The sequence below is a fragment of the Terrapene carolina genome, unplaced genomic scaffold (genome assembly GCF_002925995.2).
Source record: "Terrapene carolina triunguis isolate 2854851 unplaced genomic scaffold, T_m_triunguis-2.0 Scaffold53, whole genome shotgun sequence".
Classification (NCBI taxonomy): Eukaryota; Metazoa; Chordata; order Testudines; family Emydidae; genus Terrapene; species Terrapene triunguis.
Genome location: NW_020664404.1, coordinates 7070937 through 7094311, shown reverse-complemented (window position 1 = coordinate 7094311; position 23375 = coordinate 7070937). Strand labels below are relative to the sequence as shown.

The 23375-nt window shown below is 44.2% G+C and overlaps 1 protein-coding gene across 1 annotated transcript in view; it reads left to right on the top strand.

Annotated features, from left to right (window-relative positions):
• The window catches only part of DOCK5 (dedicator of cytokinesis 5), a 126433-nt gene that overhangs the window by 74353 nt on the left and 28705 nt on the right, over nucleotides 1–23375 (top strand). Inside the window, exons 20-34 of the mRNA XM_026657397.2 lie at nucleotides 1069–1169; nucleotides 2564–2698; nucleotides 4646–4757; nucleotides 6386–6456; nucleotides 6718–6824; nucleotides 9103–9239; nucleotides 9874–9969; nucleotides 11256–11354; nucleotides 14687–14781; nucleotides 15697–15775; nucleotides 16854–16954; nucleotides 19034–19092; nucleotides 20111–20265; nucleotides 22006–22091; nucleotides 22821–22977. Coding sequence (XP_026513182.1) covers nucleotides 1069–1169; nucleotides 2564–2698; nucleotides 4646–4757; nucleotides 6386–6456; nucleotides 6718–6824; nucleotides 9103–9239; nucleotides 9874–9969; nucleotides 11256–11354; nucleotides 14687–14781; nucleotides 15697–15775; nucleotides 16854–16954; nucleotides 19034–19092; nucleotides 20111–20265; nucleotides 22006–22091; nucleotides 22821–22977 — 1590 coding nt within the window. The remainder of the gene's footprint in view (nucleotides 1–1068; nucleotides 1170–2563; nucleotides 2699–4645; nucleotides 4758–6385; nucleotides 6457–6717; nucleotides 6825–9102; nucleotides 9240–9873; nucleotides 9970–11255; nucleotides 11355–14686; nucleotides 14782–15696; nucleotides 15776–16853; nucleotides 16955–19033; nucleotides 19093–20110; nucleotides 20266–22005; nucleotides 22092–22820; nucleotides 22978–23375) is intronic.

Sequence of the window (23375 nt, the reverse complement as noted above, 5' to 3'; positions counted from 1 at the left end):
TACCATGGCCATTTCCATGAATATAATGAGAATAGGGATTAGGGTGACCAGATGTCCCATTTTTATAGGGACAGTCCCATTTTTTGGACTTTTTCTTATATAGGCGCCTATTACCCCACACCCCCGTCCCGTTTTTTCACAGTTGCTATCTGGTCACCCTAATAGGGATTGACATGTACATAATCCCTAGCTCCTTACCTATAGCACTTTTCATCTGTGGATCTCAAAGCACTTTACACAGAAGGAAAGTAGTAGTATCCGCCAATAGACTGAACGTACGGAGAGGAAGTGAATTCCTCAAGGTCGCACGGCAGGTCAGTGGCAGAGTTGGAAATAGACCCAACATCTCCTGAGTCCCAGTCCAGCTCCTATCTATTGGGCAACAGTGCCTCTCAACAAGAGAGCGTTTTGTACAGAGATCCCAGTAAAACATCCAGCCGACGTTACAAAGAGATTGCATGGAACAAGGAAGCAACTGTTTAATAAAGCTCAGCAATAGAATGTGACAGTTTAGAAAAGAAAGTGAAGATCACTGTATCCAGCTGAAACTGGGGGGAATTTAAGGAGGCAGGGTGCAATTACTCACGCCACAGTTTTAGCAAAGTAGCAGGATTAGGAGCCCTATGGACATAAAGTGTAAAGGGATCTTTAATGACTCCAGATGTTCAGAGCCTCACTTTTGAGCCTCATCTGAAAAACAGTGCCTCTAGCAGCATTGTGCCTCTCTAACCTCCGCTACAGAAATATTGCCATACGGAGTCTGCGTTAGCGTCACTTACCAAATCACCAGTGCTACTTCATGCAGCAGCTGACTTTACTGTTATAGTTCCCCATCTGTCCACTGAGTAGGCCTAAAATTGTCTAACTTCTGTGATAGGATATGCTCACCCTCCAAGGCGAGATGGCCATTATCAGCAGATACGGAACACCATGTATAACATTAAAGCTGAGCAGATAAAGCATAAGCAACCAGCAAAACAAAATGGCACATGATGAGAATAAATTGCAGGACAGTTAGTTGAAAGTCAGGCAGTTCAGTACTTCTGTTCCCTTCTGTGTTTTTGGCAGGTATTTATTATTTCTCTGATCGGAGACATCAAGTTCCAGCATTTTAACCCTGTACTTGAAACTTATATTTACAAGCACTTCAGCACCACCCTGGCTTATGTGTAAGTATCAGTAACCACAAACCTAGCTATCACAGTGATCTCTTGCTACTACATAGACTAGATGTGGTGTAGGAGATCAAGGTAGCATAGAGATTAAGGTGTGTGAGTGAGAGAGCGAGGGTGTGTACACCCATGTGTTCCCACCCTGAGATCATCTTGAGAATAGAAGAAAATTATAATTATTTACTGCAGAAATGATGTATGATTGAAATAATTAATTTTAATCGTAGAAAAACATTGGCACTACCTTTGTAAACAGACAGTCAAGCGACTGGCCCAGGTGTCCAGTTCAACTGTAATCCTGTCTCTTAGAATTATAAAAGCCAGCCCCCTTTTTGCTTCACCAGCTGCCAAGGGACTCTGCATTGCCTGGAACTCTTGAAGCTTTTTGAACGGTTGCCTTCTCCTTCTCTGCACTTGCTGTACAATCACTGTCAGCAGAGGGTTATTCCCCCCCCCCCCCCCGCTTGCGGAGGATTCATCATCCTCACTGCTCCTTACTAAAAAATAAACCTTTTTTATGTCTGATTTATGGATGGGCTGCCTCTCAGCTGCGTTGTTACCTGGCCTCACTTTCCAGCTTGGCTCTACAGTGCGACATCCTCATGATGCCAAGCGGACTAGAGAATTATACAGTGCTCGCCATACACTCTGTGTGCCAAAGGGTTTGACAAACAACGAGCTAGATCCTGGCAGTGCAGCGAGTGAGGTAGGCGAAGGCAGGGGCTGCTGTGCACTCAGCAATCCCTCACATAGACCCTGGGTTGCTCAGAGCTTGGTTAATCAGGAGGAAAAGGTGTTTGCTTGAATGTTATCCTCCCACGTGCCTGTTGTTGTTTTGGAAAAGTGCAATGAGATCTTGAACTTCTACCTAGACAGTGACCAGAGACTAAATAGTAAAGATGCACTGATACACCTTCCGTCCAAGGATCTCAAAGCACTTTATAAATTAAGTCTCAGGAACCCTGCTCTTCTATTAAAGGGGCCATTACCCCTTTGTACATATAGGTAAACTGACGTCCGCAGCAGCTAAGCATCTGATTTTCAGAATTAATGGGCTTCCCAAATTCTTCGTTAAAGCTGCCCAGGCTCAACACTTTGAAAAAACAGGCCACGAAGTTTGAATCTTCAAAAGGACTTAGCACCCATGTTTGGGGCCAGATTCTGGGAGCTGCTGGGTGCTGAGCACTTTTGAAAATCTGCTCCCATGTGGTTTGCCCAAGGCCCCAGAATGACTCGGTGGCAGAGCTGTGACTAGAATCCAGGAGCTCTTATTCCCGGTCCCTAGCTTTCTAACCACTAGGCCATGGTCCCTTTCTGGGATAAGGGATCCTGGTTTAGCTTCTCCTGTAACTACACCTGTGTTTGTTCTCCTCGTCTTTTCCTTTCCTAAGGAAACTCACCAGAGTACTGAACTATTACATACGAAATGCAGATGACTCCAGCAAGACAGAATTGCTGTTCGCTGCCCTGAAAGCCTTGAAGTATCTGTTCCGATTCATCGTCCAGTCACGGGTACTGTACCTGAGGTGAGGCAGACCCTCTAGACTGTGCAAAATATCCGCAGAGGGTACAAACTGGCATCGTTCCAGCCAAGAGAGCCTGCTTCCGATTTCCCCCAGCAGAGGATGCCCCTAGTTATTGAGAAAAGACATCTATAGCTGTCTTTTATCCAGGACTGTAGAGAGGTCTGTGTGTGCGGGTGGAGATATTGATCAGAACAAGGGAAAACAACTTAGAACACTTGGGGGTGAAATTCTTTCTAATCATTCACATCTTACATAAGCTGCATTCGGCAATGCAGATAAGGAGCCTAAACTTGTTTTTTTTTTTTAAATGCCTTCCTTTTTTAAGAAGCTTCCTCATTTTAAGGGACTTTTGGGGCTATTTCTGCTAGGTTCTGTGAAGACCCAAATTGATTTAAAAATACCTGAACGGGGAACTCTGAACAATCTTTAGTGGTGAGAGAGAAATCCCCTTCTATATTAATCCATTCAACGGAAATGTTTGCACGTTATGGAGGATGCCTGATTCTGCTCCCATTGAGCTCTTTGCAGCAGACATTAAAATGCACTGTCAGCTACTTGAGATCATTTTGTATGTTGCCTCACGCAATGGGGTCCTTGTCCAGGACTAGAGCTGCTAGCCACTAAGATAATACTAATAATAATGAATAGTATTTGTCACAGTTCAGGACAACTGCACCTGTATTCTCCCTCTGTGGGCTTAAGAGTTTCTGGCTGCCAGCCGTCCCTGTCTTGGGTGTGTCTCTCTCTCCCGACTGGTTTTTTTTCAGGATGCACAGTTCCCTGCCTACACTGTGATATTCCTAGCAAGCCAGACTACCTAAACAGGCCAGCATCTGTGCTTTGCTTACTATGAACAGAGTAATGACCCACAGTTACATGTTACCACACAGCTCTTTCTACGCAAGCACATTTATTCTTAAGGTAGAAGCAATAATGAGAAAACTTATTAAAAACAATTAAAGAACCTGAACAATGCTAAAAGGCTCAACTTTGGTCTCCGCCAACTCCAACCTCGGACTCTGGGTAGGTGTCAATTCTTCAAAAACCCACAACTGCATTTTCCCTGTGGTTATAAGTTCATAACCATCTCAGATCTGGAACCAGAACCCAGGCTGGGCAGTTCAGCAGTTTCTTTATACAACGTAGGCCTTTGATATCCAGTCTCTGGGAAGAGGTAATCAGCAGACAATCACCTCTTCTCAAGATGTAGCTTTGGAAGGCAGGGTTTTTGCAGAACCAGAGGTGAGGAATGTGCAGTAAGCTCTCCCTAAGTATTCCTCGGAAAGTCCACTTTTGTCTGGCACCTTTTCAATCTAGTCCTCCCAGCCTCACACCACATCTCCCCCGTAGAGAGATTATATATAATCCGAGCCCACAATAATACATAAACTTTGCATTTAATATAATGGACTCCAAAGATACTTACACTTAATAAATAAGGATATGCAGGGAATTCCCATCACTGTCACAGTATGTGCCAGATTGCAATGTGTGTCTCATAGCCCCAAACCTTTATTCACACAATTCTCAGCAACCATTCAGGACTGTTTTCTCCTCTTAGTCCTTAAAAGCCAACATAGAATGAGCTGGATTCTCTTCTGGCTCGGGCATCATCAACAGAATTTGTAAACTATGCTTAAACGTCAAAGCTGGTGATTGTTGAAGCCAGAAAGGACCCAGCTTGACTCTCAGATTCCAGGCTGAGTTTGAGTCCGTTGTGGATAGAAAAAAAACCCCTACTTTTTGCTGTTAAATTTAACAGATTTAATCTGGAAATCATTGATACAATAAATCTAGAACCCCACACAGCTACTTTTACTGTCTCTTTTCATAGCAAAAGAGCACTTTAAGATGTTGCTCTGAAGGATAAAATGTATTTAAGCCATTGTGGCAGTATTCCTCGCTCTGGCCTAAATTGGTATGTATTGCCAATGTGCTCTTTTTCAGGTTTTATGGGAAAGACGAAGATGGGGATGAGTTTAACAATGCAATCCGCAAGTTGTTTTTCTCCTTCAATGTCCTCATGGACCGACCACTAGAGGAGGCTGTCAAGATTAAGGTTGGTCTAAAGCCTGTTTTGAGTGGTGTTACACATCTATTCTGAGGACAAGTAATCAGTATTAAAGTCCCCAAAGTGTAACAAGTATTAATCTGAGCTCTTTAAGCTTTGCACAACTGTGACGTATGCTAAAATATTAGCATTGAAATGCAGCCACTTCTGGGGTCGAGGCTGACACCCCAGCCCGCCTGTAACAGTGTTGTAGGGAGGACAACAGTTTGGCCAGTGACACCCGGGCTTATGAATGATTCAGACAGCAAATGATATGGAAACAAATGTAACAAATGTAGAGAAGGAAAGTAATGAAAGACCAACAAGCTTTTGCCTGTGTCTTAACTTGTTCTGCTTTCTTGTTTGTCTTGCGTGAATTTTACTTAGGGCCCTCTGAGTGAGTGAGGAACAGACAAGCCATGCAATAAGGCTTACTTGCTGCTTTCTTCTTTATAATACCTCTGGCCAAAATGCATTAATTGCTTTCCGCTGGAAGGATTGATTCTAGTTAAAGGAGCCTTCACATTTGAGTGTCTGATTTATTTAAAAACCACCTTCTCCAATGCCTGTGTGGTGAGGGGCCGTTCTTCCTGCAGCACGGAACTTCTTGTTCCCACCACCAAAAGCAGATGGGGAGAATGCCCCTCTACAGCAAACCCTGGGGAGACTTTCAGTAGCTGTCACACACAGGCACTCAGATGCTGCTGTGATGAACCAGAGCTGCCTAGATAGCTTGTTCTTGGCATTGTTCACGGACATACTAAACCGCAGAGAGCACCAAACTGTGCCTCTAAGGCGCAGTGCAAAGGGAGCACTTGGGTGTATTCTGCATCAGGGAGAATGTTTCCTAGAACTCCCTGATTACACTGCCCGAGGGGGGTCATTTGCTGCTCCTCTTTTAAGGTGTACGGCATATCTTAAACACTCCCTCCCACACACACGGGATTGGCTAGCGCATGCTCCTCCTTACACCAGTCTCAACAAGTTGCTCTTAAGAGTGGGGACAAATGAGCTGCAATTGAGCACAGGGTCTGTGATTCTTATGGGGGATGTGTATGATGGAAGGTCATGTGGAGTCCAAGCCCCCCCTGACTTTCTGACCATATAAGGGCTGGCTACAGCCCAGTCCAAAGAGTTTTAAACAAGAGCGAAAATCAGCCACCATTGTCTTTTTCTTATCACGTTTTTGAAAGCTTGTGGCTAGGCCAATGCTGTGAGGAGGAGGGCTTTATTTTTAAACTCCCCTCCCCGCCCCCCAAAAGTGTAAAAACACATTTCACATGTCTCTGCTTGCCTGCCCAATGCATTTTGATTTTTTCAAGAAGCCCAGTCCCTAGGACAGCAGTGTGTTCACAACCAGAAAGTCAAAAATAAGGCATTGGCTAGAAGTCTTTCATGCAGCATCCTTTCAGCTCTGATCGGCGGAGGTGCAGATGCTGAGGCTTAAATTAGATCATGAACCAGCTCGCTGCAGGTGTCTTCATCTTTGCTTTTGCCCAAACCAGATACTACCACTGGTGATGTGAGCCTCTTCCAATGATGTCGAGCAGCAAGTCCTCAGGCTTGTTCTCTTTTACAACGAATGGATTAATCTAACCCAACCTCCTTGTGTGTGTGTGGTTTTTTTTCTCCTACAGGGCGCAGCTTTAAAATACTTACCAAGCATCATAAATGACGTCAAACTGGTATTTGATCCGGTTGAGCTCAGGTGATTGTGTTAAGCGTATTTGTTGTCTAAACCTACTAAATATGCATCTTTTGGGGGGGAAGTTGGAAACTGTCCTAAAGCATACAGTTCTAATAATTAATTACGTGATGTTGCACAAGCTGCATGATTTAATGTAAACATTTCCTTGGAAGGGTTTAGAGGAAGCCACATAATGTAGAGGTGTATTACGTGGAACAAAGTCAGCAGCATTCTCTGGGTGAAAATACTGACCATCTGTCTACCTTGTGCTTTGCATTCTAGCATCCTCTTCAGCAAATTTATCCAAAGTATCCCTGACAACCAGTTAGTTCGGCAGAAACTCAACTGCATGACCAAGGTAGTGGACAGTGATCTGTTCAAACAATCCGGTGAGTAGCCTATTGAGATCCCCAGAAACTGCAGGAAATGCACCTTCTCAAACAAATACTTGTCTGTAAAGTTCACGTCTCTCTTTTAAATTTCTCCTTCAAATCCCTCCTTAAAATTCTCCTTCACTGTGATGCCTACAAAAAAACTTGGCAACAGCGAGGTTGTTGGTGTGCTTAGGCCACTGCCTATATGCTGACCAATGCTGTCTCATAGACCTGACTGCAACCGCCTGCTTCTCTTTTGCATTTAGATATTTTCATTTGTTGATCTCAAAGCCCTTTATAAAGGTGCGTGTGAGGAGGTCTCCTCATCCCCACCCTGCCGATGGAGAAACAAGCTCAGAGAAGTGAAGTGATTTGCCCGAGGTCATGCAGTAAGCCAGTAGCAGAGCCTGATTAGAATTCAGGTTGCCTGAGTCAGGTCTGAGCTCTAACCACTTGACTGCACTGCCAACCCCCCCTTTACCAGGATGAGACTATATGGTGCCTTTGGCAAAGGCTCATGGGCAAATTTCTAAAGCAAACGCATCAAGGTGTACAAAGAAACTAGGACAGAATATCTCAAGAAGTGGAGTCTCTTGTTCTTGAATCTTTCTCCTTCTTCTCCTTCTCTTCTTTGGTTCTTGCAGTCCTGTGAAAAGTGTCCATATCTGTGTACAAAGACACAATCTGTTGTCTCTTGTCTTATACTTAGATTGTAAGTTCTTTTGGGGGTAGGGACCAATTTTATGTTCTGTTTGTATTGCACCTGGTACACTGGGATGCTGGTCTGTGGCAGAAGCTCTTAGTCACTACCGCAATACCGATAATTAATAAAAATTACAGTAAGGCCCCTGCTCAATTTTAGTTTTGGTGTTGGTCTCAGGATAAGGATAATTTCTTTTGGGTTCATTGGTTTGGTTTCCCTATTCCCTAAGCGTAGCACAGAGCAGTAGTTAGAAGACGGTGAGATAATGGATCCCTTATGCTGGGCACATTGAGTCAAGCCCTAAGATCATCACTAAGGACCATGCACCATAACTCTTTGCTCTTATACGTAGAAGCAGTACAGTCTCTCTCCAGGACTTTAAAACACAGATGCAGATACCAGGGTTTCTAGAATGGCAAAAACATGACCACACATTGCTGAAAAGGCAGCCATTAAGTAACAGGCAGCAATAAAAATCGAGCCACTTATTAGGAACGTAAATATGGATTTAGGTGCCTAATTTTAGATACCCAGGTTTGAAAATTGTGGCTTTAAACTCTCTCTGCTTCAGTTTCTGAATCTGTAAAATGAGGATAATAACGTTTACTCTTCTTTGAAAAGCCCTTTGAGAGCTACAGATGGAAAGCCCTAGGTGTGTGCTAGGTGTTACCATGATGTGTAGAGGTTATAATCCCGAGTATGACTGCAGCCAGTATAGGTTTTCCTTTATCTCAAAGGAGTCTGTGCATCTGTGATTAACAATACTGGATTCTGTTCATGCCAGCTTTTATCCAGGCTGCATAGTTTCCAGATTAGCTGGTGACTGTGCTGTGTACAGCCACCATTTGTTATGGACATCATATCTAACTTAGGTACTTAGCTGGCCCCCATTACCAGAGTAGAGGGGAGCGCTTCACAGTCTTTAATGTGTTATTCCTTGCAGCATCCATGTGAGGTAGAGAAGTGCTATTATCCCCATTTAATAGATGGGGGAACTGAGGCAGAGAGAGACTACAGGTAAAAATGTCAAAAGTGCCTAAATCCCATTTTCAAAAGTGACTTAAGCCCAGATTTTCAAAGATATTCAGGCATCTAACCTGCTTCGGTGCTTTTGAAAATCCCACTAAGCTCCTATTTGCCTCTTTAGTTGGCTATATAAGAACTAGATATTATTATTAAATAACTTTGAAAAATCTGGCCCTAAATCACTTTTGAAAATGGGATTTAGTCTCCTAAATGCCTGTGTCACTTTTGAAAATTTTACCCATAGACTCTTACTTAAGGTCATTCAGGGAGTTAAGCTGGGCAGGCAATCAAACTTGGGGTCTCCCAAGTCCTATGTTAGTGCCCTAGCCATGGGACCATCTAATATATATATCAAGAGAAATCTCTCTAGTGCAAGCTGTCTAAGTAGAAGAGAGGCAATTTGTGCTGTCATCTACCTATTAGAACCACTGTGACATGATTTTAATTTTGGTGACTGAGTCAGAGTGAGGAGCACAAAGTTTTATTTTTGTGGTCACTTATACTTGGCTCTGAAGATTATTCTTAGGCCATTGTGTTGCGTTGTTCCGTTTCTTCATTTCTCAGAATGCAGAGATGCTCTCCTGCCTCTACTAATAGATCAGCTAAGTGGCCAACTGGATGACAATTCAAACAAACCGGATCATGAGGCCTGCTCTCAGCTCCTCAGTAACATTCTAGAAGTGCTTGACCGGAAGGATGTGGTGAGTATGGGCTCTAGTCTAACGTCGTCCTCACTGGTGGGGTTATACTGGTATAGGTCAGAGGAGGAACAAAGCCTTCTTAAGTGCACCTGCCAGAACCAGTCTTTATAGAGTTAATGAGACCAGATGTTCACAGAATTTTTTTCATATTGGGTATTGGCATGAGACGTTTGAGTCTAATTAAAGATAAACCAGACGTATCAAAAATGAACCTAAGACATTCTAGGACAGAACAGGGGAAGGTATGGTCAGGTCATCCCCAGAGAGGTGATCCCCTGCTGATGCAACACTTGTAGGGGGTATAGAAAAAAGGGGCTCAAGTTAGAGCTGCCCTCAAGCTGCTCTAGCCTGCTCTGGGGGCCAATCCAGCTCCAACACAGGGAAGATTCGCCTCCTGCGAATCCCTTTGCTGGCCCCTGGACTGGTGCAGAGATTTATTCCCCCACCCCTTCTCAGAGTCTAAAACTACTTTCTATTTAAATGAATTTCTGTTGGGCAAAGAGTCTCCTTTTCTAGTGTCTTCTGACAATAAATAGCCACAGTCAGCCTGGCCCTTCCCTACAACAAATCTCTCTGTAGAATAGACCACACTGAGATTAATCTAAAACAGCCCGTGCTTCTTTAATCTCTTCAGGGGCCCACTGCAGTTCACATCCAGCTGATCATGGAGCGCCTGCTGAGGAGAATAAACCGGACGGTGATTGGAATGAGCAGACAGTCTCTGCACATTGTGAGAGCCTTTTGCTTGCTTCTGTTCTTTGCTTTCTACCCCTTGCTCTGACGCTTCAGCAGATTGGAGCTTTCCATCAGTCTGTCCTGCTATGGACTGCAAATTGTGCTGGTGCATTACAAAATCTCTGTCCTGTTTCCTGCGCCCTGGTGGGGTCTATGGGGAGTGATGGGAGGCCTGCCCCAGCCCTATTAAAATTGGGCCTGGATGGCTGTAGAAAGAGATAATGGGATATAGAACTCTCTCTGCTAAGGCACCATTTTTAATCAAGTCTGGGGCAGTAGTGACTGCAAGTCGTTATTGTTGGGTGACTCTTCGGTAGCTTGTTTGTGCAGCGTGTTTGGGTCTCTGTCCAGTTCCTAATAGTCAGGCAGCCACATTGTAGAAACGCTAATTAATTTGGTTCTGATGCTGAATGGAGCCAGATGCTGATGTACCCTCGACCCTATAGATGTCCTCTCCAAGTCTGGGGTGAAGCAGGTTGGTAGGAAAACAAGAGGAGGTTTGCACCATTGTGGCTTGCCCTATACTTGGTCTGTGGATGGATAGAGAACTCCAGGGCTGTCAATCCAGCACTAAATTCACTTTATAAGAAGAGGCTTTGACATTGGCAAATGGTTTCCATCAAATATGTTTATAATGGAGACTTGGAGGATACCGTTTAAAATGGATGTAGGAGAGTTCTGCTTTTCAAACTTAACCCCTTGTAGTTTCAGCAATACTTGCACTAGTGATCAGATATGAAGGTAAGACATTCCTGTATTGGTAAGAGTATTTTTTTTATTTTTTACCAAACTGTTAGTGTCTCAGTAGCTCAGAGAGTGACAGCCCAGATTTTTTTTAAAGCTGCTACTTGCATTTATAGGAAACAAAGTGATTTCATTTTAATCTCTCACCGTAAAAGTTTATTTTTGCAAATTCCAGTCCTTGAAGGGATAAAGTCTGTCCCATCTCCTTTCCTCAGACTTAAAACTTAAACCCTATGAGAGGTGATGTCCAGATTAATACGTAGGTATCACCCCACTGCAGATGTTACTGATCTTGGGGGGGGGGGGGGGAAGGGAAGGGAAACAATCACTTTAAGTGACCTTAGTACATGCATTCTTAGACCCCAAGTTAGCAAAATATTTAAACGGATGCCTGACTTAAAGCACATGTGTGGTCTCTTTGAAGTCAAGACTATTCAGGTGACTAAAATTAGGCACATGCTTCAGAACTGTGCTGAATTGGGGCCTTAGTGCAGAAAGATAATTGACCAAGTGCCTTTTTTGTCTTTTCCATTGCAGGGTAGTTTTGTAGCCTGCATGACAGCCATCCTGAGACAGATGGATGATTTCCACTATAACCACTACATCAGCACTTTCAAAACCAGACAGGACATTATCGTAAGTCAGCTTGGCCCAGGCTGCAGCCCAGTCCATGTAGCATCTCTCTCTAATTTTATCCTATCCAGCTCTTATATTCAGCTCAGGCTCTTGCACCCATAACTGAGGAGTCTGAGTACCTAATATTGCAAGTGTTAGTGAAACATTCACTTCGCCCCAGCTGGATACAGCACTGCTGGCTGTTTGCTGACCCAGCAAAGCATCGGACTAGATTGTCACATGGGGTGAAAACAAATCTTTAATGACCATCTAAACCTGTGTAATTGAAGAGCTGGGAGGAAGAAGATAGAAAGATTGAATGAGGATGACAAGAAAAGCAGACGAGTTCATTTTCCCCTTCCTTTCTCTTCTCTATCCATGTGTTCTTCCCTCTCTTTTTTTTCATTCTTTCATTTAGAGCTCAGTTCTGTTTGTCTGGCCTGATGGAGAAAGCTGACAAGCTTGGGGCAGTATCTCTACTAATTTCCAAAAACACGCCTGTGTGTTTATTAATAGAGCCATAGGGTATCTTGGCTGCAAAACCTGAAAGCATGCAAATTTCGATCAGGTTTCTGAAAAGCTCAACTGTTGTTGCAAACTTTTGTGGGCAGCGATTATCTCTTTGTGATGGGTTTGTACAGCACTTAGCGCAGAGGATTCCATGATTTGAAGCCCCGGAGGGTACACCTATAGTGGAATAAGGCAGATGGCATGGCTGTGGCTGGCCCAGGTCAGCTGACTCGGGCTCATGGAGTTAGAGCAGCGGAGCTGTAAAGTTCTTTGTAGCTGTTCAGGCTTGGGCTGGAGTGTCCTCGTGATTGGGTGTTAAGCATCCTTAGCCAGCATTGCATATCCATCCTCTGTGTTAAACCATGTACAATTCATGATCTTCATGTGGTTTGAGTCCAAAACCCAGGTGAAACAACACTTTTGCTCTTTGTTCTTTGAGCCCCTTAGGACCTGAAACTCCAAGTAAAGTCTAAGTTTCCCCCCCCCCCCCCCCCCCCATGCAGATCAGAACCAGAGACAGTATTGCACAAGCTTCTGTGGTGTGACACTGCTCTAATTGGTAGTCACAGTTCCTGATTGCTTGTCTCTGCCTGTAGCTGTGCAGAACAGCATAGTGAACTGGAATACAGGCGTGGGTAGACTTTGCAGTTGTGTGATTCTGTATTAGATATTTCAGAATTTATTGTAAAATATCTGTAAACCACTATGAATGGCAGGATGCTGCCTTTGCTTCCCTGGCTGATTATAATTGCATGTGATCTGTTAAGCAACATAGCCACCTGCAGGACACAGATATTTCTGCAACTTCACTGCCTAGACTGAAAAAGCCACTCAACTGAATGATCATAGAATCATAGAATATTAGGGTTGGAAGAGACCTCAGGAGGTCATCTAGTCCAACTCCCTGCTCAAAGCAGGACCAACACCAACTAAATCATCCCGGCCAGGGCTTTGTCAACCCGGGCCTTACAAACTTCTAAGGATGGAGATTCCAACACCTCCCTAGGTAATCCATTCCAGTGCTTCACCACCTTCCTAGTGAAATAGTGTTTCCTAATGTCCAACCTAGACCTCCCGCACTGCAACTTGAGACCATTGTTTCTTGTTCTGTCATCTGCCACCATTGAGAACAGCTGAACTCCATCCTCTTTGGAACCCCCCTTCAGGTCGCTGAAGGCTGCTGTCAAATCCCCCTCGAGAGTTCAAATAAAACTCTTTTGAGTTAGTAACTCACCTGAAAGATTACTGGATAAGTATGCACAGTAAAATCTAAACACCTTGGAGGTTTTGCTAGGGCTCATAAAATGTGTAGTAGCCTTTTTCAAATGAATCAGTGGAGTGAATATGGTCAGAGTCGGCTAGAAATGTTGTGGAAGAGCAGGAGTGCTAGGTGACAAAGCTAATGGAATTGGGACAACATTTCTGTTGAAGAACTTTACTTCAGGACAACTTCACTATTCAGGAAGAGTGCTTAAGCAGAGTGAGGTCAATGGTTAAAGTTAGGCACGTGCTTAATGACTTTTCCTAAAACGGGATATAGGCTTCAATCTTTGAAGCTATCATTGGTGCTTCTCATTCACTCCACGGTTCAGTGCCTTCTGAATCATGCATTTAAATGTTGCTCTTACATTTTCAATGCATGTACAGCTTGTGCATGTGAGACAAACCAGGAAGGTGAATTGTATAAAAACAAAGCTGGTACAAGAATACAACTTCAGGAGACACAGGTCCAATATGTAAATTTGGAATCTAACTGTTACGATCCCTAAAACGTATAGAAATATGTCTATTAAATTATTTTTAAAATAATACCAATGGCATCATGATTTATTTACCATTTTTAAAAAAAATAAGCATCCCCTTGTGGCATTTTCAGCCCAGACATTGCAACGTTGCTTCATCAGGTTAGCATGATTAGGAGTTAATTCTAGTCTTCACGGTGCCCCATGTCAAGCCTAAACCTTTCCCTCAAGCTCTGATTTAATAATGCTTAGAGGATTTCTGCTGTGGCAGCACCAGTGTCCATTTCTCTCTCTGCATCAGTGTCACTTTCCAATTCTTTAGTGCACACTATTCAACTCAGCAGCACATTTCTTTGCTGGTGACCTTTGGAAAGTGGTGACTTCTCTGGTGTGTGCATGTCTGGTGCTTGAATGTGAATGTTACCTCTTAGAGCAGAAGAGAACCTATGAACATTTGAACCTCTGGAGACGGAGGTTCTTTCTTAGTCTAAAGTTAGATTTTGTCAGTATCGCTTGCACAATTCCCACTCTTCATACTGCAACTCGGCAGAAAAGCCTCATCTAGACTAGGACTTAAGATGTGATGGCTTTAACTTGACCAGTTTAGCTCTTGTTAAAGACTGCATGTCTTGTCTACACTAGATATCTTCTAACATCAGACCTCATCTAGCAAAGGCCTAAATGGCTGGGGAATGACAACCCCCTCTATAATCTATGTATATAACGAATAAGGCAGCAGCCCTATGTAATGTCATCATTCATACATTTGAAGGGAAGTATTGGGTCGAAAGACTTTAAACACCTGTTTTGCTTTTTAATGCTCCCTACGCATCTAGAGATTGACTTCAAACAATAACAGATTTAATTGCATTAATTAAATAGATTGGGGGGTGGGTTCCTCCTGTAATTTGATGGATGAGATTTCAGACATAATTTAGTTACGGTGATATATGCCATAATAAAAGATGCATTTCAAAAGGCCAGCATATTGATCTGTGATCAATGGAATCTGCAGCCCCACAAGTTTGCATCCCCCGCAATGTTTCCATCTGATTATGGACTAACTTTCTTAGACCTTGCATGTGGCATATTTTTGTACAGGACTTCCTGATGGAAACCTTCATCATGTTTAAGGATCTGATTGGAAAGAATGTCTATGCGAACGACTGGATGGTGATGAACATGATGCAGAGCAGGTAAACAGCCTCTCCCAGAGGTTGCTACTGGTTGAAAGCTCATGTGACTTCTGCAGAACTTGTTGGCTCTGGGACTGAGGAGTAAATTGAGTATATACTTCCTTTAAAAGTTCATATTGGTTTAAGTTAGCTTTGACTAAAGTCCTATTGGCTGGACTTTTTTTTTTTTTTGATGACTTATGAGCCTGCAAACTCTTTCTTCTTCTGTCAAAAGGAGTGTTTGCAAAACTGAAAGCTTTCCCCCCAGTGACTGTATTTCCCTGCCAGAGATGCCTGCTTCAATCTGAGAAGCCTCTTTATTTCAAATCTGGGGGGAGATGCATCACCACTTGGGAAACTTAAAGCTAAACTGGACAAAAGAGGATGATCGTGCGTGTAGGGTGCTAGCCCATTACCCGGGAAACACAGTTCATTTCTCTCCTGTGCCACAGACTTCCTGTGTGATCTTGGGCAAGTCACTTAGCCTCTCTGTTCTTCAGTTCCCCAGCTGTACAATGGGGTTAATAGCACTTTCCTACCTTACAGGGGTGTTGTGAGGGTAAATACATTAAAGACTGTGAGTAATTCAGATACCACAGTAATAAGGGTCATGGAAGCATCTAAAAGAGACAAAACACTAGTAAATATCCTGTGTGGAACAACACAGCATTGGTATGGGGACTGGATGACCTAATAGACCTTTTCATTTGTAACTTCCCTAAATCAGGGATACTTCTGTTGAGAAACAGAGAAATAACCTTCACCTCCCACTGAGTACAGAGGATTTTGGGGAAAGAGAAGGATTATAGTAGAAGAGCTGAACCTTTGAGGTCACCGGTTCGTGCCTCCTCCGAGCTTGCAAAAAGGAGCCGTACATTCAGGCATATGCTGTTTCTACTTCCCTGGATGCCTCCTTATCTGTGTTTACTTTTCCAGGGTTTTCCTTAGAGCAGTGAACCAATTTACCTCTGTGCTCAACCGATTCTTTCTGGATCAAGCAAGCTTCGAACTCCAGGTGAGGATAAATTTAGTTCTGGATTGTCCTGACCACTTTGGAACTAAGCAAGTTCAGAGAGGTGATGGGTGCCCTCAGCTCCCAATGACACCAGTTTTGTTATTGATATTGATGAGGGTGTTATTGTTTGGTCCTCTTGGCGGAAAAGTAGCACGAATGGGAAATTTCTAACCCGAGATACTACTTGTAACATGGGCTTGTGCTCAGCCAATGATCTGTGGAGCATGTTCTATGCTCATTCTGCAAGTTATATAGCAGGGATGTGCTAAAGCGGGAGTGTGAAAGTCTCTCTTTCCACCCTTTACTTTTGTGTTAGGTTGACTATCGTTCACTGGCACTTTGGAGAGATTTGATGGCAAACCCTTCTTTTGAGGAGGCATGGTCTTGTGGTTAATGCCCTGGACTGGGACACAGGAGAGCTGTTCAATTCCTAGTTCTGCCACAGACTCCCGAGTGTGACCTTGGGCAAGTCATTTAAACTCTCTGCTACCTCCGTTCCCTGTCTGTGATATGGGGATAATACTTCACTATCCTCACAGAGACACTGTGGCGCCCAAGTCATAGACTAGCAACCCAGTGTGCTAGGCACTCTATAAACACAGAACAAAAAGATGGTCTCTGCTCCAAAGAGCTTACAATACAAGTATATGATAAGAGACAACAGGTGGAACTAGACAGATGGAAGAGCTCAAGGAAACAAGGAGACAGTATTGGTCAGCATGATAGGCCATGGTCTTAGCACACTGGCAACCTAACTGTTACATTTTTCATGGGCATCAGGGCAAAGGAGAGTTTTAAGGAGGGATTTGGTGTATCTAGATTCATAAATAGTCTGCTGGGTGAGCATTTTAAATAGATCACACCAAAAGGAACAAAGTTTAATGGTGCAGTTTGTGTAGCTCTTAGTCAGCTTTTATACCTGTTGACCTCCTGTGGGAATTTATTTTTCCCCATTCATTGAAATTGTGTTTCCTCATTAATACCTGACAGAGAATCTGCAGCACTGGTGACTAAGTAGCTCTATTGTGCTGTGTGTTTTGTGTTTTTCCTTTCTTTAATCAGATTTTTTCCCCCACAGCTCTGGAACAATTACTTCCACTTGGCAGTAGCTTTTCTCACTCACGAATCCCTCCAGCTGGAGAACTTCTCACAGGCCAAACGCAACAAAATTTGCAAGAAGTAAGTTCACATTTAAATGTGATCAGGTCGTATTACTCTTGGAAAATAAGCCCCGTCTTTATATTGTGCTCATCTAGCGAGGCACACCTGATACAATCCATGGATATGTCTGTACTGCAATCACAGTGTGTGACTACAGCTCCTGTAGACATACCTGGGCTGTTTTTAATCTGGTTAGCTCGGGTACCAGAGCAGTGAAGCTGTGGCAACATGGGCTTCAGTGCAGACTAGCCACCTGAGTAATTACACAGGGCTCTGGGTGGGCTTGTACATCCTGTGCTGAAGCTGTTGGTTGCAGTGTAGACATATGTGAATGTGGGCTCTCTGTGACAGAACAGTTAGTGGTAGGTCCAGACAATGGGCTCTGCTTGTTTGGGTTGAGTTTAAACATGTGAGTGGTTTGGCTCATTTTAAAACAGAGGTTGTTGCTTCTTTAAGGTCCAAGATAGGAGGTTTTCCTCCGCTGTAGTCCTTAAAGTAAGAAATTACTGGCTTCCCCAGCTGTAATGCAGGACAAGTGAGCAATAACCAGCACATTCCTCCAGCATCCAGACCTCATCCTCTCATAGCTCCATTCCCTGCAGTCTCAGTATTGCCAATCCCGAGCCTTTAAAAATCCTGAGTCAGGCCCCCAAAAATCATTACATGGGTTTAAAAATCTTAAGATTTTTTTTTTTTAATAATTTTGGCAGGTTTTTTTTTCCTTTGCCTCTTGATTTCTTTGCCTTTAGGGCACACTCATTTTATGTTTTCAAGCTTTCCTCTGCAGTCATGAGGGTTAGAAACTTTTTTTTTTTAAATGGAAGCTGAGTTCTCCTGCAATCTCTTGATTCCAGCAGCTGGGGCTTGGAAAACCCCCCCACAAAACATTGCAAGATTCTGGATAAAATTACGAGAGCTGGCTAAACTGCAGTCTTACTCTCCAGCCTACTGTCAGAAATGCTCATGGTCAACGTGCTAACCCACCCTTCCCTCCTGGCAGGGTGCATTCACTCTTTTGGGGGTGCATTTTAACCCACTTCTTGCCAGAATAGAAACAAAGGACTGGAAAGGGACCTGCTGGGTCATTGAGTCCAGTCCCCTCGTGTCACAGAGAACCTTGCCATATCCAGTGGATGCTGGTTATTTGCAATCCTAATAGTAACAACTTTCAGTTAATAGCAGCGTTTTGCCAGCACCAGTCCCGTCCCATTGACTATAATATTAATGGGATTTGGATATTGGCAATAAACGGCATGCCTGTTTGAGAACTTTTTTTTTTTTTTTTTGAAGAAAAGCCCTGGTCGCATGCAGGTTTGTGGAGCTGCAGCCAGGAAAGGAGGTGTGGGGACGTTCCTTCCTTGGCTGCAGTCCCGCAAACCTGCCGGTGGCCAGGGGATCCACCACCAGCACAGGAGGTAAGGGGCTGTGGTATCCCTGGGAGCCCCTGCTGGAGTCCCAGTGCTGTGTGCTGAGAGGGGAGGCTGTGGGCATGGTAGCAGCGGGGAGGCACATCCCAGTACTTCCTCCCCTGGCTGCAGCCCCACAAACCTGCCTTCCACTTGTTGGCAACCGAGAGAATAGCAACTATTTGCTGGGAACCAAGAGGTTGCAAATAAGGGGAACCCACTGCAATCCCATTTATAAAATTATCAAGTGCCTTCTTAAAACTAGTTAGGTTTCTTGGCCCTACTCCTGCCATTGGTCGGCTGTTGCAGAACCTCATTCCTCTGATGGTCAGAAACCTTCTTCTAATTTCCAGCCTAAACTTATTCATGGTTGTCTTATCCCCATTTGTTCTTGGGCCAACATAATCCTTCATTTCAAATAGCTCTTCTCCCTTCCTTGTGTTTACCCCCCTGAAGATGTCTGGTGTCCACTCACCTCTTGGCAGATGGATGGTAGGGAGGAGCTTGGCCTTCAGGTCTTGAACTCTTTACCCTAGATGCCCAATATTCAGGGCTACGTTTTTAAAAAGGGCAGGCTAGTAGATTATACAGCTGAGCTGTTAAATTTCCCTGGCAGCTTAACAAGGCTAATTTCAGTACATGCGGATTTTTTTTACCTTCTTCTCTCATTTAATATTTTTTCCCTTTCTAGATATGGGGACATGAGGAAAGAGATTGGCTTCAAAATAAGGGATATGTGGTATAACCTGGGTGAGTTCCCTATCTGTACAGTTCACAATAGTGTGTATGATCCTCATCCAAACCTGGATTTCAGTTCTTCTGTGAGATGGGGCTCTGCAGGGCATCCGCCTTGTGCCTGCTAGCTCTTGCATGCTGCCAGAGTTCCACAGAAGCTGTGGACCCTCTGGATTAGCTCTCCCCTTCTGGGACTATGTGACAGTGAAAGCAAGTAACACACAGACTTTGCCAAGGAATTTCTAAACCTGTCACACTTTACTCACAGACAAAGCACAAGAGTCAGACAGATCTATGGAAAAACACAACCTGCATGCAAATCCCTGCCTCAGTTTCCTTACCCCTCTGAGAGCCCTTTAGTTTTTGGTCAGTGTCTTATAGGGAATGCAGGAGCCTTCTTCCTCGCCTCCTCTTCCTCCTGCACAGCCTTGCCTTCTTCTGATCTCATTTCTCTTGATGGAGAGAGTCTCACATTTTAACAGCAGATTTGAATCACTTTGTCTCTCCCTGTTCTTCTGTTGTTGTTTTTTAACTTCTCCGCTTCTCTGAGCTGCCACCTCCTCCAGCCCCAGTTAAAAGCAATTAGAAATTCATTTGCTTTTGGCTGGTAGCGCCCATTGTGCTGCTAGGGCAAGATTATTCAATTGTCAATGGTCCTTAAGGACTGTCCTGCACAGGGGCAGACACCTAGGTGCTGGTCCCCTTTCCCTTAATACCAGAGGCTGGTGCACAGATACAATCCAGTCAGTAGTGTTAATTCCCACAAACAGATTCCCAAACTTTCACACCATACAAAGGTTGAGAGTGGGATTTTCAAAAGAGACTCAGTGATTTAGGAGCACAAATGGCAACGGGACATAAAACTGCAACATTAATGGGTGTCACCCACTTGGAGAACTTCAATTATACTGAATGTGTGCACTGTCTTCTCATTACCTTTGTATGACTAATGTGCTCCCAGATATAGATACCTGCTTTCAAGCAGCTGTGTTCCACTGAGCAGAGGCTGGGTCTCACCTTCTCTCTGTTACAGGCCCCCATAAGATCAAGTTCATCCCATCGATGGTGGGTCCAATCCTGGAGGTGACCCTGATACCTGAGCCCGAGCTGCGGAAAGCTGCCATCCCCATCTTCTTTGACATGATGCAGTGCGAGTTCAACTTCAGTGGGAACAGAAACTTCCATATGGTGAGGGACCGTGGAATCATCGGCACTGATGTTTCATGCCGTGTGGTGGGCAAGTAGGAAAAAAGCAAATAAAAGAGTTTCCTTTAAAAAAAGGCACACACCCAGCACAAAGCACTGTGGGAAGTCTATTGTGAGGCAGTTTTATGTGGCAAAGGTAGCAGGAAACTGCAAGTCTGGAGTCTTGTGTTCTGTTACTGACTGTGTTGCTGTGAAGCCTTGGGCAAGTCACTTAACTTCTCTATGCCTCGGTTTCCCCATCTGTAAAAATAGGGGAATACTCATTGCACAATTGCGAAGAGCTTTGAGATCCTTGGATCAAAAGGTGCATTATAAACTAATATCTCCTGTTTATCTTTATAGTGTTGTTATTTATTTGTATTAACACCTAGTCATAGACCAGAGCCCCATTGAGCTTGGTGCCGTTCAAGCAACAGAACCAAAAGGTGGTCCTTGCTCCCAGGGTCTTGCAACCTACATAGCAATAATTCTCTGAGGGTAACTTCTTGGCTGCAAATATTAAGTTGTTATGATCATATGGAGCAGTTAACATCCTTAATAACCCCCTCAAAAAAACTTTAGCCCTCACAACACTCCCGTGAGTATCAATATCCCCCACTTCATTGTGGCTGTGGTACAGAGAGGGGAAGTGACTTGCTTGAGGTTACCCAATGTCCGGGGCAGAACCGGGACTCGAACACGGGTCTCTGACACACAACCCTGGGCTAATTCCACTGGACTTCTCAACGTATTGCTAGCCTGAAAATGCAGGTAGGGAAGGAAGAAAAAGAGGTTCTTTGCTTAGTGCCCAGTTATCCCTTCAACTCCAGCAACTGCCACTCAGAACTTTTCTTCCCACATTTCTCAGGGGATGCCAGTCATTAGCATCACAGCTAGTAGGCAGGGGACACTCTAGTGACACTGTGGTGGTTCCTCTCCCTGGAGACATTTGAAATCATCCATCCAGGAGGCAGCCTCCTTGGCGTTCTGCCTTTCAGACGCATGAGACTGTTGTCACAATGTGATGCATGTGTCCCTTAGTGCTCTACAGGCACCAACCCTTTTCTGCTTGGATCTCAGTTTAAATACTCAGAGGGGATCTTATTTTCCTCTGGGTCATCAGCCTTTGGCATTGTCTGCCCCGAGATGTACTTGGATTGCTGGAGTGTATGGGAATTGCTTGAATGCTATGGGATGTTGGGGCATGAATGTTTAATACTGGTTATAGACACACCCTGGAATCTTGGGGCTTGAATGCTTACTCCTGGTGATACTGGGACACTGGTTTCAAGAACACCAGTGGTAGCCTGGGGTATGAATTGGATTATATGCTTGATCAGGGTCAGTCCTGCTCACACATACACAAAATCAACCTGATCATCAAATCTGTGGCTGGCAAGAAATTTCCTCCTCCACCATATTAGCAGGGGTCTTGATGGGGGCTTTTCTCTTTCTCAGGAGAGAATAGGGAATCATCCATTAGGATCAGGGAGATATATCCCAGATGATCAATTTCCTGTGACTTCTGGTTTGAGCAGGGGAGCTGTTCACATTTCCTGGCTCCTTCTCCGACTTCTCTGTCTTTTCCTTGAGTAAAATCATCCTCCGGTTTGGCCAATTAGATCAGTGCCCCATCATGGGATAATTCAGAAATTCCTCCTGTAAAAACATTTGGGCTTCATTCCAAGTGCTCAGGCTTTGTTCCCATTTTGGATTTTTGTGTGTGTGTGTTTTTTTTTTTAGCTTGAAAACGAGTTGATAACCAAACTGGACCAGGAAGTGGAAGGGGGCCGAGGGGACGAGCAATACAAGGCCTTGCTGGAGAAACTGTAAGTGTTTGAAACACACTCGGAAGAACACTAAGGCCTGGTCTACACTAACCCCCGAAGTCGAAGTAAGGTACGCAACTTCAGCTACGTGAATAACGTAGCTGAAGTCGACATACCTTACTTCGAACTTACCGCGGTTCAGACGCGGTCCACACGCGGCAGGCAGGCTCCCCCGTCGACTCCGCGGTACTCCTTTCGTTGAGCTGGAGTACCGCAGTCGACGGCGAGCACTTCCTGGTTCGATTTATCGCGTCCAGACCAGACGCGATAAATCGAACCAGGAAGTTCGATTTCCAGCCGCCGAACTAGCGGCTAAGTATAGACCAGCCCTAAGAAACGCTAATTCACTACTTCAGATGAGTGAGTAACATAGAGAAAGTGCAACCCACAATGATCTTAATATGAATTGGCTACTGCCAAGACGGACTGATTGGCTTAAAATTATACCTTTGTTGTTGTTTGCATTACGGCAGCACCTACAGGCTCCAAATGAGATCAGGGATCCCTTGTGTTAGGTGCTGTACAGCTAGCTTTCTGATGAGCAAAGCAGAGAAGTGAAAAGCCTCTATAATGAAGCTCCATGTGTCTCCATTAGAGCCTTTTGGCCCAGTGACTTAGGAATGATGGTAATAAAGTCCTGCTAGCAGTAGAAGCGCTGTCCAGAACTTTAACGGAATCTCTCTTCTCTTCTGTATTTCTCTGTTCTTTCCTTGGGCGATATGCCTGCAGCCTGCTAGAGCACTGCCGGAAGCACAAATACCTGTCGAGTTCTGGAGAAGTGTTTGCTTTGCTGGTCAGCAGCCTGCTAGAAAATCTCTTGGACTACAGGACCATCATGCACGATGAAAGCAAGGAGAACCGTATGAGCTGCACTGTCAACGTGCTGGTAGGAGGGGGAGGGCTCTGGTGCTAATTGACTGACTTGCTTTTAACATTATAATCATTGAACAGACCTGGTATTTCCAGAGTGCAGGTGCCAGGCTTAGCTTGCACCTGAGATTCACCCTGAAAAATGAGTCATTCCTGACTCTCCAGGAAAAAACAGGAGAATATGAAAGGTGGGAATCCTTAAGACCAGATTAAATATCTTTCTAAAAGACATATTTTAATCAAGCCTTCGGGAGAAATTCTACAGCCTGCAAATCCAGGAGGTCAGACTAGATGATCATAGTGGTCCCTTAGGCCATGTCTACACTTACAAGCTTACAGCGGTGCAGCTGTACCGATACACCCGTGCCACTGTAAAAGTTCTCATGGGTAGCCGTGTTATGCCGATGGTACCTC